This window comes from Neopsephotus bourkii, unplaced genomic scaffold (genome assembly GCF_033783945.1).
Source record: "Neopsephotus bourkii isolate Nb327-2 ecotype Australia unplaced genomic scaffold, CSIRO-AGI_Nbou_v1 NB_1057, whole genome shotgun sequence".
Lineage (NCBI taxonomy): Eukaryota > Metazoa > Chordata > Aves > Psittaciformes > Psittacidae > Neopsephotus > Neopsephotus bourkii.
Genome location: NW_026901546.1, coordinates 421,878 through 441,143, shown reverse-complemented (window position 1 = coordinate 441,143; position 19,266 = coordinate 421,878). Strand labels below are relative to the sequence as shown.

Genomic DNA, 19,266 nt, shown 5'->3' with positions numbered 1-19,266 from the left:
CTGGGAGATTGCCACACTGTCCCTGAGCAGTGCTTTAACACAGTTCATGGGAGGACACCTATGACTCAAAAGCCGATACCAGCATTTCAACTCACACCACCAGAGCATACTACTCTTGTAACAGGTTAAGAACAGCTAAGTGCAGCACACTACTCCTATGGGCTTTACAGAGGTGTAGGGACACTGATGCCAGATAATATTCAGTGTTAATTACCTGTGTTAGAAATAAAAATATACCTATAGGAACCTCATACAATACAGCAATTGGTGTAAGATGTTGGCTGCTAAATCCAAACATGATTCAAAAGACTGGCATGCTCCCGAAGGATCAGGGCTTAAATTATATGTCTACTCACATATTAATTGAATTAACAAGGAGTAAGTGGCTTCCAAGCTCCTGGACTAAGTAAAAGCAAATTAAAAACCCTTCAGTAACTGAAATAATCTGACAGCTAATCAGACAGTTCAAGCCAGGGATGCAGCAAGCAGAAGTCAATTACTCGCTATGCATCCCCTTATTCTGAGGAAGTCGCTGCCAGTCCTGTCTGTCTGTCTGTCCGTCCATCCGTGTTGTCGTCGTTCCCCCCCCCCTTGCAACCTCTCCCTTATCTCCAGCGGTCACTTTCAAGTAATACCAGATGTAGTTCAGGATCAGCAGTATAACTAGATTTTAAGGGAAGGGTACTTCTGCAGTAAGATAGCCCAGCAAAATAAGTACACACATCACTTCACTGGTGAAGGCTGCAAAAACGAAGTTTTATTCTAGGTAAAGGAGTCATCTTTTAATACATTTACTGGTCCATTCCATTAAGTTAATTGAGGTAAACAAAACAGAGCTTTTTAAAAAAATGTACACACTAATAGAGAATTACAAACAGTTTTACCTCAAAGTGTTTTTCTCCATCAATACTAGTTCCATAGTAAACAATGCACAAAGTATATTTATACAGAGATATGAAAGGGTATAGAAACATGCCAGCACCAGAAGGCAAGACAACATTTCCTAGCCTGCGAGTCTGAACAAGAGCACAGTTGCCAGATTTGGTCGAGCGCAGGAAACAAAAGCTTCCTTCCCATTTTTACACTGTTTATTAAGCTAATCCACACAGAGACAAGTCTTTTCACAGCTTCCATTTTGGTTTTCAATGGTATGAATGGTGACACTCTAATTCCAGTGAGTGGGTTTACACAGGCTGAAAGAGTCTGGGCCACGAGCCAGCACTGGTCATTGCGAACCCCAGTACCGACACCTTCAACAAGGAGGGGATGAGGTCCACCTCCTCCACTCACAGCCATCTTACCTTCACCCACATGGTCCAACTCTCCTAACCTTAAGGAGGAACAGAGGGATGCAGGCACAGAGGAAAAAAACATGGACGATGCTTTATTTTCATGTACTAAAGACAAAAGCCCTTTGGCTGTTTGCTATTGTAAGACTGTCCCTCTGCAACCTATCTCCCTGTGCAATGGGAATGTGGCACTGACTTCAACCCTGCTGCTCGATCTGAAGGAATAGATTTTTATCCCAGCAGCAGAATTTAAGGAAATGGTTTAGCTTCAAAGCATAGAGTACCAAGGCCTGCAAAGTAGTCCAGGAGAGTGACTAGCCTTTAATATTTTAGCATGCCACTTAGGTAGGGTGATCTACTTATGCCTTTTTGGAAAGTGAATTATTTTCTGCATAAGTACTGTGCCTTAGCCCTGCAACCTTAAAATTAGCCCATTTCACTTGTAGAAGTCAGATACTCCAGCAAGACTACGAAATGCTAAGCAGTTTTAAATTTTGCTTTATTTCATACACTTGGCTAAAGAGCACTCCCAAAAAATGCTGCCTGTTAAAATGCAACATTCACACTGCCAGAAGGCAAATTTATTCCTGTGATCCCCAGTTTTATGTTATATAAAAAAATAAATAAAATTTTGGTAAGTAGTAGCAACTCCCCTATCTTAAAAAAAAAAAAAAGACCCCATTTTCCCTATTTATTGGTTGTTGTAGTGGAAGTTAGTATGCCAAGGGAAAGACTGGTCTACCTTCAGAATTTAAGAAGGATGAATGAGCTAATTTAATGTATGCAGTTTTGTTCAGTGGTTTTCAGCACCAGGTTTTTAAACAGAGTGCAACATTAATCATGAACAGGAAAATGGTGCAAGTTTTAACAAAACACAGCTCCTGTTAAAACACTGAGCACTCCCTGGTAGACTGGGAGGGAATTCTTTCGTACCTTGCTATCTGCAGGACCAACACCTGAAGAAATATGCATCCCAAACTGGCTACACAGAGCCACTGCTGGAAGACTACCTCAAAGAACCTCCACAGAACAGCCTCTGTCACACAAGCTTTGCAGATGCTTCTTCCCTACCACGTATTCCACTACTCTATCCTTAGCAGAAGTGCCAGGGTGACAAAAATCCAAGTAGACTTCAGTGAAGAATCCATAGTTTATTCTCTGCTACAGGTTACATTGGAAGAGTTTGTGTGTTTAGTGCTACACCTATTACCTTTTCATTTTTCAAAGGATACCTGAAAAAGCTGTGGTGTTTCAACACCTGTGTTTATTGCAAGAGTCAGAGCCTGATAAGGATACATATGAACAATGCACAGTTCATTACCAGCATGAAAACAAGATCTCAGTGCCTGCTTCACTGTGCTGGTGACAGTCAAGAAACAAACGTCCTAGAAATTACACAGAAGTAACCACAACAGGAGTGAATTAAGCATCCTCTGAGAGGGAACTTGGTCCAACTATGGATTACGAGTGAAACTGGGCTAATTTAAGGACTGCTGAATGACCCACATTACATAGACTCAGAGGAAAGGTCCAACTACTTTTGACATAATTTTAGTGCATATGTGCATGGTGACCTTCAGTGACTGCACACTTAAGAACTTATTCAAAGATGAAGCTCCTTCACTACACTCCCGCTTCCCTTTACCAACAACTCTTACTTTTCACATGAAAGTTTGGACCATCTAAAGGAGAGACACCTATCCTGTAAGGATTACAGGATAATTTGACTGAGTTTTGCTAACACTTCTGATCTCAGCTTCCTACTAATAGCAGGTTAAATGCACTCTTTACAAGTGTCACTCTTTACATCTTACAGGAATTTCCTGATGTTTTGTAGTTCTCCCATCTGGCACTGCTGCCCCAAAACTCAGTCAGGATCCTCCCTACACAGCCTCTCACAGTTACCTAGTGATCTACAACAGCTCTTTGTAAGAGTATCCTCTATAGCACATACAAGCCAAGACACCCACCACTACACTAAAGAAATTCTTGCAAAGGACTCCTCTCTCAAATACTGAGTTTTACTTTAATTGTATGGGCTTAAGAAGCTTTGGTGTTACACATCATGGAAGAAATCCACATCAACCTGCAGGTACCACAGAGCTACATAATGCAACAGAGAAGTGCAAAGCGTGCCTGCCTTTCAACAGCTCAGCCAGAACAGGATTTATCTGAAATTAAAACATGCTTTGGAAGAGGACTAGTTTCAAAACCATACTGCAGGATCAGTGGCATTGGATTACAAAAAATTTAAGACAGTCTTCAACAGCTCCAGCCTCAGAAGTTACACATCAATTTGATGCTTCACTTGGTGCTTCCCACTGTCCATTATGCTTCTCATGAATAGCTATGATGTCACATATCACCACCACTCTTTCTACTCATCTTTCACTTTTTTTAAAGGTGAAGGGAAGACTTGCCTAAATATTAGTTCAAATTACATTTTGCTTCATTCCCAGTGATGTTTCAGAATCAACTACAAAATTACATTTACTACAAAGGAACCAGCTCAAAAAGGCATGTTGATCTCTGTGGGAAATAGGGAAGACTGTAACCCTGAAGGTCAGACTGTTAAACAGTACAGAAGTGCTTATTTTACAATAGGAAGATTGAGGAAAACACCTGGTTTTACTGCTTAAAGATGGTCCTCTTAAGCACTTCCTTGCACAAGAGTAGTAGTTTGTCATTCTGGACCTAACAACAACTTAAAGGAGAGTTCTCATTTACAGCAAGTAAGTATATATTGACAAACTGCGAGCTTAAACCAGCAAGCATAGTTTAGTACCACACAGCTGTCAATGAAGGCCAAGTCAAAAAGGAAGACCTCTTAAAACGTCTTAAACTTCACTTCTGCACCAACAGCATCTCATTAGCCTGAGAGAGTTACCACATTGCTGCAATACCTCACCTTGAGAGTTGCTATAAATCCACCAAGCTGAGCAGGGGAACTTCAGTTTCACTTGGTGTTTATGAAGGGATAAAGTCCAAACAGACCAGTACCTGGTAGGCTGTCAGAAGAGAACACAGCAGTTGTACGTACTCAACTACCACTATACTCTTCACAAGACTGTTACCAGAGATCAACTTATCACTTGAGGCTAGTACTAAGCACTCAAGAATTATTTATTCCCCCAAAATCCAAGTATTACACTGATATTAGCCCCAAGCTGCCTCACTTAGGATGGTTAAAAAGGATTTATCTGCATGCTGTTAAACCAAGACTTTGAGACCCTGGGAATCATGGCAGCATTCCAAAGGTCATTAACAAAAAGCAGGCATTTACTTGAGGTTGGAATGCAAGAGGAAAAAAAAAAGGGACATGCAGAAGCAGTTACATTTCTAACTACTAAGAAAATAGATCTGTACCAAAAGTAGTTTTAAAAGACTTGCCATGTGGTTCAGTAAGACAGATATGAACATTACGTGTATCTAATAGGGTACCTATCTATGTCCACCAACCTGTTTAAGGCAAGTTTCACACACAGTGATGCGTGGAGGAAGCAAGCATTTGACACTTTTTGGCTTCTGGGAGAAAAAACAACAAAAAAAAAACCAACAAAAACCAAAGCAACCACCAAACCAAAAAAAAAAACCAAAACAACAAAACACAAAAAAACAACAACAAAAGGCATGGCGAGAGAAGCAAAGTTTACTGTAACAGGCACCTTAAGTGACCAAGCCCGAAGTGGCTCTAGTTCAGGAAAAAACAAAAAAAAAAAAAAGAAAAAGAAAGAAACTAAACACACAAAAAGCCTCCACACCCCAAAAGTTTAAAGCATGGGCCAAGAGAATTCTACCATGCAACCTCTAGTGCTAGCTTTAAAGAAAATACACTAAAGACTCATACTTTCTTCCACCACTGCCATAAGCCTTGAAAGACAGCTGTTCAACTTGCTCCCACAGCTAGGCTGATTCTGATCCCCAAGTCCATCACAAGTACACTTCAGCCAACTGACATCACTTCATAAGCACCAAGGTAAACAAAGATACTCAGAATGAACCAACAGCATGCCACACTCACAAAAAACCACAGTTCATGCTTGCATCACAGGCTATCTGCAGGTGGTGTTGGTATGTTCTGTCTTGGACCAGACCAACTCCCACACATTAAAGTCTCCAGAAACCTTTGGATCCAGAAGGAGCATATAGGTGGTAACAAAACAGAAAATACTCATTTCCAGCCATTCCCTGTGCATTCAAAAAAAAAAAAGATAAGGATTGGTTTGGGAGTAGTGTATCACAGGAATAATTACTATGTTGTGGGTTTTTTATAAGCAAACAAAACAGAAGGGTAATAAAGATGTCATTTGGCACCTTGCAGTAGTATTTTCATCTTTTCAGTGTTCCATTCATCAGTTCCTTCCAGACTAGAGAGGTAAGTTTTATCAAGATCCCCATGGGCTTTCACTGTGAACCCCCAATCACTCCATAGGATAAAGAAGGAACCATTCAAGATAACTTAAAAAGATGAAAAATACCCCAGTTTAAACAGAGAAAGTGAGGAAAAAAATTAAACTAATTTTCAAAGTGTCTGTTCCAGCTTAAGTGCAGCTGGCGTTTCAGTTGACAAAAGGAGTCCTTCATACAGTTCCAGTATGTCTAGTGGTACTGAGTATAGAAGTGCTAGACTGTCCATGGAGATGGTACTTATTTGGTGTCTGGCTTGTCTTGCAATAGTGGTATAACTGACTCCCACGCCGTAAGGCACTGAAGAAAGAAACAGAGATTTAAAAAATGGGTTATACATTAGTTCCTGTAACTTTTAACCAACCCTTCCAGACCAGTAGAATGAAAGTTCAAGAAAGGCTAGCTAGATCTTCATAGGTTAATACAGAAGGAAAAGAGGTAAAACCGATCTCAAACAGCAAGAAAGCATTCAGAAAGAATAGGTGCAGTTCCCAAATGAGGAAAACAAATCTAAGCTTTCCAAAGTAAACAGCTGGTCCAAGCCATTAAAAAATCATCAGAATATCCACAATTTCCAAATATCAATCTATATTCTTTTAAACTGAAGAACACCACAGCTTTCAGCTAGGCAGCCAAACTGTTTCTAGTAGAAATTCACATCTTTGTGGCAAGACAGAAAAGTTTGTAAAGCACATACAGAAGAAATCAATAGGCAAGAAATTTGTCACCATGCATAAAACTAGAAGGGTTTAATATATCAACCATTGCACTGGCAGCACTGATCTAACAGGAAGGAAAACTAGATTACCATCATATGCAGTCAAATGTCAAAGCCCTTTCAGTTAAAACAGTCTGACACTGAATCTCAGGCACACATGCACCAACTGAAAAAGTGCAGAGGCGCCTGACTAGGTATTTTCAGGACTAGCATACACTGGACAAAACTATACACAAAGGGATGGAGATTAGAACCTTTTATGCATACCAAGTGTAATCTACAGATGGGTCCATGGATCTATGTTAACCCATGTAGTTTGGATCTAAGAGGCAGAATCAAGAGATTTTCTAGTCTGGTATTACTAGAATATGCAATTTTGGTCTTTTTTGTCACCACTACTGCTGCTCAGTAATTTGTTCAGTGCAAGAATGAAGGCACCCAGGGTGAAATGCTGTTACAGGCCTGCCTTGTGGAAGACTGCTAGTCTCACACTTGAGCATAACAAGCAACTCAGTAACTGCTTCCACAGAGCTAGACAACTGATTTACATGTCCAAGATTCTTTTCTTCAAGACAGTGGAAAAATTTCCTGAAGAATTATCACCATCCTCTCAGAAGAATTTGAACTGTTCTTAGTCCTTTGCCAATGCTAAGTGCCACATACCTTCTCGTAGTACTGGATGTTTTTGTCTGCCATCCCCATGAGTAGCTGCCTAAAGTCTTGTCTTTTGTTGTTCTGCCATCTCTCCATATCTGCTTTCAGGTCAGCATTGAAACACTCTACTCGATCTTGACATTTCTCAACATCTGTGGGTACCTGCAGCAAAAAAAAAAAAAGAAAAAAAAGAAAAAAAAGAACGAAGATTGAAACTGACATTGAGAATTCTAGACTGCTGAATTATCTCAAATCTCACTCAGCAAAACTACAGAGGAAAGGGTAAGTTAACAGTCCACAAGTTACAGTGAATAAAGGCAGTTATGCAAGGAGAAAAGCCCCAGTTCCATATCAGTGAGACTAGATTGCCTAATTTGTTCTCTTGTTTGAGGTGGTAGGCAGTTGTGCCTGTCCATTTGTATGCTAGATATGGAGGCAGACTGAGAGTTTTCAAGAGGCACATAAAGAGGAAAACCATTTGGTGTAAGTGCTGGGCGCCTAGGCTGAGTTCCTAGCTCTCAAATGAACAGCTTGGCTACAGCTCCAGTGCAAGTTTTCTCTCCTATTTCCCATTTACATTGCACTAGGCTTTTCCCAATTTACACTAGCAAATTGTTGCACGAACAACAAACATTTAGGTTCCTCCAAAGAGCTGAATAAGAAACCTCAATGCTCTCTCTCAGCTGTAGTACACAAACAGCAGTGAACAGCTATGGCAGAATAAAATTCCTAAGTCTCTAGTTTCTAGCTTCCACTTTTAACCTTACAGGCTGCCTGAAAAAAAAAAAAAAGAAAAATAAAATCAAAGTGCAAAGGATTTTGATTGTGAATGGGCTCATAGATCTTTGGGCTCAACAGTGGACACAATCAGTGTAAGAAACCTTGAAAGACAGCCTATTGCAAGCCTAAGTAGAGATTTAAACAGATTATGACAGTAGTCACTGGCCTAAGACAGATGCACTTTTGGCCAAAGAAATTGGTGTTCTTTGCTTGTGTTTTAACTAACATCATGTATATTACCAGGACAATTTAAAAATGTTTCTTCAGGAAGAAAAGCCATAAGCACCTTTAGTGCCCTTTTCACTGTGCTGCATGGTCCACACAGACAGGAGGCCTGTAAGGACATGGAGACTAAGCCCATGGTCTCAGAAGAAGAAACCCCTGTAGTCTAGCACCAGTGTGAGGAGTTAACTTCTGCTCCAGAGCTGTGACTTGCACAGAGGCAAAGGCAGAATGAAGAACATTTTGCAGATGTTTGTAGTGGCTCCTCTGATATGTTCTGTTACTTTCAGGGAGCTCCCTTTTTCTTTAATGGCCATGAAGGAAAGAAGGAAGAGGATGAACAGACTATGTAAGAAGTTTTTCATGTGTAATAGCATTGGAAGTTACAGGTGTACTACTACCTTGCATTTGGCAAGGTACACAATTTAAACAGAAATGTACCAACTCTGGTTCTTCTCCAGATGTGGATTACAGCCAATTGCTGAAGTACTGCGCTAACTCAGAAAAGATCCTGCATCTCTTATCTTCCAATAAGGTTGTGCCGAGACACAGGAAGCACCTCCTTCGTATTTATAGGATTTGAGTACCACTTGATTCACACAACCAAATCTACACTACAGGTAGCTTGGGGGTTCAGCAGCTACAGAATTCCCCTACCCTCTCTGAGCACTATACTTATGGCTACGGAATCCACTCTACTGCAACTACAGATACGAAGCTCTCTCACAGGTTTCAGACAAGAACTATGAAGACACTGGCTGGAATGTTTAGCAGATGCTTCTTTCAAGCCAGGTATGCCTTGCATCAAATTTATAAGTACTCTGCTATCTTAACGGGAAAGGATAGACTATTAAAAGTCATGAAGCCTGGAAGCAAAACCACACATGATCTCCCAACCCAATTTTCTTAGTTTGCAAGTGTCCTGCTTCTTCTGCCAAGATCTGAAACCACAACAAAAAATATTATTAAAAAATTTAAAAAAAAAATATTATCTTTCTCAGAGCCAGTTCTCCACCAGCTCAGACTGACAGTGCTGTACAAATGTTTAGAGCTACAGGGACAACCTAGCGATCAGCAAATGGGTCACATATGCTCTAATTAACGAGCAACAGCAATGAACTCCAGCTAAGTCTCCACAGGCATCATGAAAGCAGTGTCTTCACATGCACCAGTGCAATTCAGGAACGTAAATACCTTTCTTCACAAAACCGCAGCTTCCCAGGACAGAATTTGCAACTCAGTAGCTTAAACAAAATTTTAAGGTAATTAATAGTTTTTAAGCACTTTATATCTCGTTTAACGTTAATGAAAACTGAAGGGGAACCAAAAATCCCCAAGCAGAGGAAGGGAATGTAACCTGCTGTCATTGTTGGTTAGAGCTGCATGAATGTAAGGTGGGGCTCTTGCACACTGCTTCATGCAGAAAGCAGGTGGCAGCACAAGCACACCAGTAGACAGCTTTGCTTCTGCGTGAAGCCCATCTTAAAACTGCCAGCCAGCAACATCTGCTGTGTCTGTTCAGCATCGGACAGGAAGAGCTCCCGAGAAGAGGCAAAATATGGAGTTTTCCACAGTCAAAACAGGTATCCTACAATACAGTTCAGCAGTGCCAGGGCTGGCACCTTAACTAGCTAACTGACATACTGCTAAATCACCACGTAATGTTCTACCACTGCTTCAGTCCAGGTCACTGAACACTTCAGCTGGTTCCTGGCTGTTATACCTGCGTTACACAGGTCAGAGACATCCTGCTCTGCATGGTGGGAGATCAGTCGTACAGAAGTCGCTAGACAGGTTATGTATGTTCATACCTAGGTCTTAATTTCACACCAGCTTGCCAACAAGCAGCATCTGTTCTGCCAAAAATTGCTTATACTGCAAAGAAGCCACTAAAGCCAGACAAAGCAAGTTCTGTATCTCCATTCTTCTCATGTAGTAATGTAAGTGCAAGCTGTTTTTCAAGACTTCAGTTTAAAGCGCTAACCTTTGGGCGTTCCTCTTTTTTCAAGGCTACAGCTTCCAGTTTTGCTTCATACTCCGCTTGAACTTGGTCCCTCTTCTTCAACACATTCTGTTAGCAAGAGAAAAAGACACCTGTGACAGGGATCCTCTCATTCCTTCCCTCCCCAGCCTGCAAGAAATTGCAAAGTTTAAGTGCTAATTCAGACTGAAGTCAGACTTCCATACTTCCTTTGTCCTGTTTTACAGTATTTATGGAGTATCTTTCAAAAACAAAGGGCACTTGCTCTCCAGCAGCTGGCAGGGCCAGATAAAATTCAACTTTTGGACAAGCTGGAAGTATGCAAGATAGAAGCTGCCATATAACCATGAATATAATCCTACGTAAATTCAATTAATCAGTTGAATTTAGCATGAAAAGGAAATAAACAGAAGCATCAAAGCTGTTGAGGACTAGTGCAAAGCTTCTGATATGCTCAAGCAGCAGACATTGTGAGCCAAAAGACAGGAAGGACACCACAGAAGGTATTACATCTCCCTTTTCACTTGCAAAGGACTTCTCAAAGTCCTTTATAGCAAGCTATTACATCCTTGTGTTAAAAGAAAGCTTTGGTTTTAGATCAGTTGGCAGTGGGGGAGGTTGGTTCTTGGTTTAGTTAATAATAACTATGAAAAGCACAGTTTACATTAAAAGCACTCAACTACCTACATGAGTTTCCTAAGCAGTAAACATTTTATTGATCATATTCTCAGAATAGAACACAAACTATGCTACACTTCCACAAGCCAAGATCCCCACTCAGGTTATGATATAGTCTTACAATTTAAAGGTAAGCACAGAAATTAATCTTTAAGAATTTACTACTAAAAAAATAAGCAGTTGTGTCAACAAGAGTGGGCAACTTCAGTCCTCACAAGGAAACAACTATTAAGTTTTCGATAACTCAGATGATGCAAAGACATTATGAAAAATGCTTAGATGAAAGTTACTCAACACTCTCTGCTGAGGCACCTGTAAACTTGAACTTGTCTTGCAGCCAACCTAGTCACTTCGTACTTTGAGCCTTTCCTTTTGCCACACAGATGCAATTATGCCATTCGGCCAACAGGAGGTAAGTAATCATTGTAAGTTTCAGACAAGCCTAAGTAAAACAGAACTAACATGCATTGCTGCCTACATAAATATCTGTTTAAGAGTATTTCTCAGAGCTCTAAGAGCCAATCTAGCCAAGATCTGTTTCCTAATTAAAGATGTTTGAACAAGTCCAGAGGAGGGCCATGAGGATGATCAGGGGACTGGAGCACCTCCCGTACGAAGACAGGCTGAGAAAGTTGGGGCTGTTCAGCCTGGAGAAGGCTGCATGGAGACCTCATAGCAGCCTTCCAGTATCTGAAGGGGGCCTATAGGGATGCTGGGGGTGGACTCTTCATTAGGGACTGTAGTGATAGGACAAGGGGTAATGGGTTAAAACTTAAACAGGGGAAGTTTAGATTGGATATAAGGAGGAAGTTCTTTACTGTAAGGGCGGTGAGGCACTGGAATGGGTTGCCCAGGGAAGTTGTGAATGCTCCATCTCTGGTGGTGTTCAAGACCAGGCTGGACAGAGCCTTGGGCTGCGTGGTTTAGTGGGAGGTGTCCCTGCCCATGGCAGGGGGGTTGCAACTAGATGATCTTAAGGTCCTTTCCAACCCCATCTATTCTGTCATTCTATGTACAAAACCGGCATCTACTGCTAATCACCACCTTCCCCCTCCTCCCTCTTAAGCCAAGAGAAGGTCACCAGTGCAGTTGCTCTGGAGTAGAGACAGGAGACACTGCAATCAATATCCTTACAAGCCTCAGTCCATGATAAATGGGAACGGCTGCCCATTCACAAAGCTGCTACTGGTTTAGGGAAGGGAAAGAAAAAAAAAAAAAAAGAAAAAAAGAAAGGGAGGGGGTGGTAAAACTGAAAAATTCTCCTTCAACAGTTTAACCCTCCCGTTTGTCCCCAGAGGGATACAAGCAAGCATGCCACTGGTCATGGTTGCTCCAAAACCCACAACATTCCTGTTATTTTTTGAATCTAAGCAGCAATGTGGAATAGCCCTCAGATGATTGAGGTTACCAATGCAACAAAACCCTGAGGGATTTAGCAGGTATTTCTACTTTGTATTGCCTCTTGAACCTGAGTCAGCTGGAATTTCTTCTGAGAAAAATAACCATCTCCAGCAACTGCAGTCAGCCTTTAAGAGCCTGGAGACAGTGCAATAAGCTGGAGTGGCCAATGATTAACACAACAGTTATCAGCAGGCTGGTGTCTTATTTCTCCTTAAGTGCTCAAGTCCATCCACTGTGGTCCATTAACAGTATGCTTCTGAATACAGCCTTAAGGGTCTATTAATGGCTGACCTGTAAGTGACAGAAAAATACTGCTTTCCTTTTGTGAAAGGGATTGTTTCCCCCAACACCTCCAGGCAATCTCTTCTCAGCTGTAGATCAATGCATTAAAACTAGACCTCATAGCAGCCTTCCAGTATCTGAAGGGGGCCTGTAGGGATGCTGGGGATGGACTCTTCATTAGGGTACGTAGTGACAGGACAAGGGGTAACGGGTTAAAACTTAAACAGGAGAAGTTTAGATTGGATATAAGGAGGAAGTTCTTTCCTGTTAGGGTGGTGAGGCAGTGGAATAGGTTGCCCAAGGAGGTTGTGAATGCGCCATCCCTGGCAGTATTCAAGGCCAGGCTGGACGAGGCCTTGGGTGATATGGTTTAGAGCAAGGTGTCCCTGCCCATGGCAGGGGGGTTGGAACTTGATGATCTTAAGGTCCTTTCCAACCCTAACTACTCTATGATTCCTCTGAAAAGTTCTGTACCAAGTACCTCCAGACTTAACATAGCCCATGCAAAACTTCTGCCAGCTAACACCTCAGAGAGAAAAACAAATTTGACAAATAATTGTTAAAAAGTTGGAATAAACCAACACCAAACAGAAAACACACATTTCAGCTATTTGGGGGAGAGAACTAAACCACTGGTCTCTGCACAAGCAAGGCAATTTGCTTTCAGTAAGGCAGGTTCTTCTCCATTTTGTATTTACTCGAAACATTTTACCTTGGCCCATATCTCTGAAGGAGCTTCAGGAGTTTGCCATCAGCTTCCTTTCTCAAACCGCAATCCTATGCCATTTCAGAGCTTCCTACTATGACTAGCCCTCACAGGAAAATCCTTATTTACTGTACTCCATTAGAGAGACAGTTAGCTATTTACCTGGTGCTTGTTTTAAACATGCATTAAAAGTCTTGTCCAAGCACACAGCTGGGGATTGCATCATCTGATAAGCCTTTCTGGCAATGTTAAGCATTTAGAGTTCATGTAACACTTTAATATCAGCACTGAATTATGTATAGTGGAGCTCACCCTCTGCACTTGTCTCCCTGGGGAACACCAGTGTAACAAAGAACGTGATACCATGCATTTCCTGACAAGGGCCCCACTGCACCAGGGTTCAGGAAGTCCCCATGCCATCTCACATATGGCCATGTTTTTAGGCAATATCCTCCTTAGATACTACCAGCACACATTTAACTGGAGCTTACAATGCCAGCCTCTTGCCATTTCCATAAATCTTTCAAATGAACCTCAAGATGGGGCCTCCCCAGTCCGTATTTGTTTCAACCAGAAGTTGGTTCTTTGCCCAAGGGAACTGCCTGTGTGCAGTTCCCTTGGGCTGTCCCCCTCATGTGTAACAGTGCTCTTGAAGACACTAAGGTGTCTTCAGCTTAATCCCCAAAATAGTGGCAGTTCTTACTCAGACATTCACTCAGCTAGAGACTGCTCTAGAGGTCCAAGTTCCCATACCAATACCTAGGGTACACCATGCAACAGAGAAAACTATAAAGGTTGCACTGAACTCCTAGTGCCTAAAAAGACTTGCCTTCTATCAAATACCCTTTCCAAAGCTGTCCCCTGAAAGACCAAAACACTTTTAATTTCACAAGCAGTCCTCTTAGCAGCTGATGAATAGGACTGCAATGCTAGTGAAGAAGGCAGCCCTTTCAGCAGAAAGCCTCTTGCACTCCAAGAGTAGCCTTCTTTACAGTTACCCACTTTTATGGTGTCGGAAAAGACAGTTCTGTAGCTGCTTACTGCAGAAATATCAGTCTGCTGCTATTTTCTAGCATAAGAATACTGCATTTAGCATGACAAAAGATATTTCACTTTTTGCATTTGGAAGGGAAGGAAAAGAGGAAGAGTCTGCCTTGGCTAGCAATAGCTTTTATTCTTGACTTTCAGACACAGTAAAGCTAATGAAATGCCCAACCAAGACATCAGGCAGCATAATCCTTATCTGCTATTAACTGCTATTTCACAAGTACAACTGCTATTTTCTATACCCAGCCTGTTAGGAAGCATCAGCAGGATGAGTGTGTTCAATCTATGACCAGAGAGTAATTGACAAGACTGAATCCTTTAGCACACTAGAAAGTCAAATCAACAGTCTAAAAATTAAGCGAAAAAGCAAGAGTTTCTTCAGCTGAAGAGATACTTCAGGCAGTTAAACACCACTTTAATGCCACAGAGAGGTGTTAAATACTTGCAGCTACACTACCTGTTGGCTTGGAGACTGCACTTAGTGTCTCTGCCATCATCTGACACTAGGGCTTTTAGAATGGGTCTATCCCGGTGGTAAGTGGTGTTCAGCTGTCTGAAGTACCTCTTCAGATGAATAAACTGTTGCTTTTTAGCTTAAAAATATTCTTCCCCTGCCACATTTGTGAAAAGCACCTCTCAACTCAGCTTGCCACTTCAGATGCCATCTCCAGTAGGCTGTGGTATTTGCACCATCAAAGCCAGATGTTCTGAGCTAAAAGCTTTAACCATTAGCCTTATGCACTTTAAGTACACACAGGACGACCAGTCCTACAGAATAAGGCTAAGTATGAACACCCTGGATCAAGGCTTCCAGCTACAGCTCAGTTGTTCCAGCTTGGGTGTTAATAGTCCTGTAAGGACAATACACCTTGTTTATACTGGAGCAGTACCATGACTACAAAAGTACAAAGTATACTCAGGGAATAAGAGCAAAACCTTCCACACAAATACTTCAGCCAGAAGACAGGAGCCATACAACTAGGCATCTGAAGGTGGGAAAAGAAATATGCGTTTCAATTCTTAGTTTAAGAAGTACAGAATGATTGAGACAGATGACTACCATGTTCAGTCTGTAGATATATAACAGGCTATCAGATCTCTAAAGGAGTGCATATCATAACCTTTTAATGGCTGTTCCAAGTAGAAAGTCCTCAGAAGGAATTTTCTGTTAGTTTCCTAAAGGCGGACTGCTAATACATGCTGAACTATGATCTGTGTGTACTCCAGCATTACTGATCTTAGCTTAACTGAATAGCAGAGCAGATAAATAAAGCTATATGCATTATAATTCTATGCTGCGTTATCTATCATGCAACACCCTGCTACTAAATGTACCTGGTTTTTACTATTAAAATATCCTCCTAATGAATGTATTCTTTACTTCCCCCTTTTTTCCACCATCAACCTTTCCCACTGCTAGAAAGGATGAACTCGCTGATATAACATTCAGTGGAAACACAACTGCTGTGTCTTCTGCCATGGGGCTCCCTTTACCTTCATCGACTCTGAGTACAATATATATTCCCTCAGTACAGGCAGGAAGTCTTCAGTCATGTCTTCACTAAGTTCTTCAAGAGCTGTGCAGCAGTTCCCAATACAGGCAGACACCCCTTCCAGTGGCTCTGATAGCTCAACCTCCAGGCCTCCCCAGGTTGAATAAACAGGTCCATATTCTCGTAGTTCCACCAAGTATTCTGCAAGAGGCAGATGGAAAAAGTAGATTAGCAGAGTAAAAGTGAGGCACAAGGATCTGCAAACTGTCACACCAAACAGGAGAAACTACGCCATGCTTAGCAAACATTAACTCCCCAAGGAGTCTTGTGTTGCACAACCATCTCACAAAGGCTCTGACCACACCACCCAAGTCTTGGAAGGCAGATGCAGTGACTGTGAGAATGAAGACCTTGGGCCCACTGTAGGAGAGGATCTGGTTCAAGACCATCTTAAGAACCTGAACGTGCACAAGTCCATGGGACCTGATGAAATCCATCCACGGGTCCTGAAGGAGCTGACAAATGAAGTCGCTAAGCCGCTGGCCATCATATTTGAAAAATCATGGCAGTCAGATGAAGTTTCCAATGACTGGAAAAAGGGAAATATAACCCCCATTTTCAAGAAAGGGAAAATGGATGACCCAGGGGATTACAGACCAGTCAGTCACACCTCTCTGCCTGGCAAAATCCTGGAGCAGATTCTCCTGGAAGGCATGCTAAGGCACATGAAAAACAACAACATGCTCGGTGACAGCCAGCACGGCTTCACCAAGGGGAAATCCTGCCTGACCAATCTGGTGGCCTTCTATGATGGGGCTACAGAACTGATGGACAGCGGTAGAGCAGTTGATGTCATCTACTTGGACTTGTGTAAAGTGTTTGACACTGTCCCACACAACATCCTTGTCTCTAAATTGGAGAGACATCAATTTGATAGGTGGAACACTCAGTGGATAAGAACTGGCTGGATGGCCACACACAAAGAGTTGTGGTCAATGGCTCAATGTCCAGCTGGAGACCAGTAACGAGTGGTGTCCCTCAGGGATCGGTGTTGGGACTGGTCTTGTTCAACATCTTTGTTGGTGATGTGGACAGTGGGATTGAGTGTGCCCTCAGCAAGTTTGCCGGTGACACTAAGCTGTGTGGTTCAGGTGATAGGCTGGAAGGAAGGAATGCCATCCAGAGGGACCTCAACACACTTGTGAGGTGGGCTGATGCCAACCTCATGAAGTTTAATCATGCCAAGTGCAAGGTCCTACACCTGGGCCAGAGCAATCCCAGGCACAGCTACAGGCTTGGGCAAAGAGATTCAGAGCAGCCCTGTGGAGAAGGACTTGGGGGTGGTGGTCAATGAGAAAATGAACATGAGCCGGCTTAGGTGTGCACTTGCAGCCCAGAAAGCCAATCTGTATCCTGGACTTCATTAAAAGGAACATGATGACCAGCAGGTCGAAGGAGGTGATCTTGCCCCTTTATTCTGCTCTCGTGAGACCTCACCTGGAGTACTGTGTGCAGTTCTGGTGTCCTCAACAACATAAAAAGGACATGGAGCTGTTGGAACAAGTCCAGAGAAGGGCCACGAGGATGATCAGGGGACTGGAGCACCTCTTGTATGAAGATAGGCTGAGAAAGTTGGGGCTGTTCAGCCTGGAGAAGAGAAGGCTGCGTGGAGACCTCATAGCAGCCTTCCAGTATCTAAAGGGGGCCTATAAGGATGCTGGGGATGGACTCTTCATTAGGGACTGTAGTGATAGGACAAGGGGTAATGGGTTAAAACTTAGGGGAAGATTAGATTCTATATAAGGAGGAAATTCTTTCCTGTTAGGGTGGTGAGGCACTAGAATAGGTTGCCCAAGGAGGTTGTGAATGCTCCATCCCTGTCAGTGTTCAAGACCAGGTTGGACGAGGCCTTGGGTGAGATGGTTTAGTGTGAGGTATCCCTGCCCATGGCAGGAGGGTTGGAACTTGATGATCTTAAGGTCCATTCCAATCTTAACTATTCTATGATTCTATGATCTTAACAGACAAGAGTTCTGTGGCTGCAGAGTTGACAGGTCCAAGCTGTCTCCAGCTTAACTGACCATTCCTTCAAGCTTCCAATACAAGAGACAGTTGCATCTGTGCAATAGCCAAAGTACTTTTTCTTTGAAATACACATAAAACTTGGCTTTACTAAGACAGATCTGTAAAGGTTATCTGGGTTTAGAATTCCATCTGTACTCAATATGGAATCTACAAGTTCTTCCCCCTTCCAAGTCTTTCCAAAAATAACTCTAGTAAGAAAGTAGATTGGTATAACATCGAAAGCGACTTTAAAAGGTACTTTGAGAGCTGTGCTAAGACGAGATACCATGCAAAAGGCATTAGATTTTGCTCTGTATGTAGCTCATTACAGGCCGGAATCATGGACGTAAGTTGACTCATTCCTGCCATAAACCAGAGCAAGACACACAGCACTGAGAATGAAGCATTATGATAGAGCACCTTGTATTCCTTACCCAACTGTTCTTTGATAATCCGCTGTGCTATTCTGTCAATGGTACCAAGCTTTAGAGAGAATGTGTCTAGGTACTCCCCAATGGCTGCAAACTCCAGTGGTCGACTTCTTAATTTGTAGCCTCCTGTTACGTATTTGACAGACTCTCCCATCTTTGACAGCAATGCCATTCCTTGTTTTTTGTAGGCATTAAGATCCTAGGAAGTTTAAAACAAACAAACAACAGTTTAGAAGTATTTTACTTGCATGTTGAAGATTAATACAGTGAAGGACACTTCCCAGTCCCAATCAAGTCTTGTGAAGGCAACATATTACGTGTGATATGTAGCCTTGTACAAAACCTTACTTTGTACAAGTTGCACAGTTGGGCACAGTTTCAAGTTTCCCTCTAGATGGAGATAAGCTATCCAGGTGAATGGTATAAAATGCATTATAAATGAGTAAGTGGTCCACCTTTCCACATGGCCAGATTTTCCCATGTTCCTGTACTGTCACAAAGGAAGTACCAACATTAACAGCTGTTTCCATGGAGTTCACACCATTCACCTACACATACTTTAAAGTCATAGCCCACAGTACCAGTATATGCAAATGCACCAGCTTGCTCTGATGACCTAGCACAGAACTACATATTGCATGCCTGTTTGGTCAGCAGTCTCCTCACAAAGCTTGTGTGGCCAGATAGGAGGCAGGAGAAGATTGTAAACAGAAAATGTGCACCACTAGGCAGATGAGCACAGCTTTTCTGCAAGACAGACTACAGTTCATGGTGGTCACATGTAGCCATGTTGCCTTGCACAGAAAGCTTAAACTTCGTTGCCAAGCCTTTAAACACTTGCATAAAATCATCCAGACAACCTACATTAGCAAGGCTTTTAACCTACAATCTTCAGGGGATTCCATCTTGAAATCAGGGGGGGAAAAAAGAGAAAAAAAGAAAGCGGTTTTAGTCCAAATGCTCTCCTTTTTGCATTTCACTCCTTCCAGCAGGGGTCACTATTCAACATCTCAAAGCAGGCTTAAGACCTTTCAATCAGGAAACCAACCAGACATGTAGAGGTCAAGAATAAAGGCATGGTATTATAGACTAGACTAAAAGCTTAAATGGTCT

At 42.2% G+C, this 19,266-nt stretch overlaps 1 protein-coding gene across 1 annotated transcript in view; it reads right to left on the bottom strand.

The window, feature by feature from the left end:
- Nucleotides 1-5,592: 5,592 nt before the first annotated feature.
- Nucleotides 5,593-19,266, bottom strand: part of SNX30 (sorting nexin family member 30) — a 45,076-nt gene continuing 31,402 nt past the window's right edge. The window contains exons 5-9 of the mRNA XM_061361263.1: nt 18,157-18,352; nt 15,660-15,859; nt 10,055-10,141; nt 7,078-7,230; nt 5,593-5,996 (exon numbers count right to left, since the gene is read on the bottom strand). Of these exons, the coding sequence (XP_061217247.1) occupies nt 5,937-5,996; nt 7,078-7,230; nt 10,055-10,141; nt 15,660-15,859; nt 18,157-18,352 (696 nt within the window). The 3' untranslated portion in view covers nt 5,593-5,936. The remainder of the gene's footprint in view (nt 5,997-7,077; nt 7,231-10,054; nt 10,142-15,659; nt 15,860-18,156; nt 18,353-19,266) is intronic.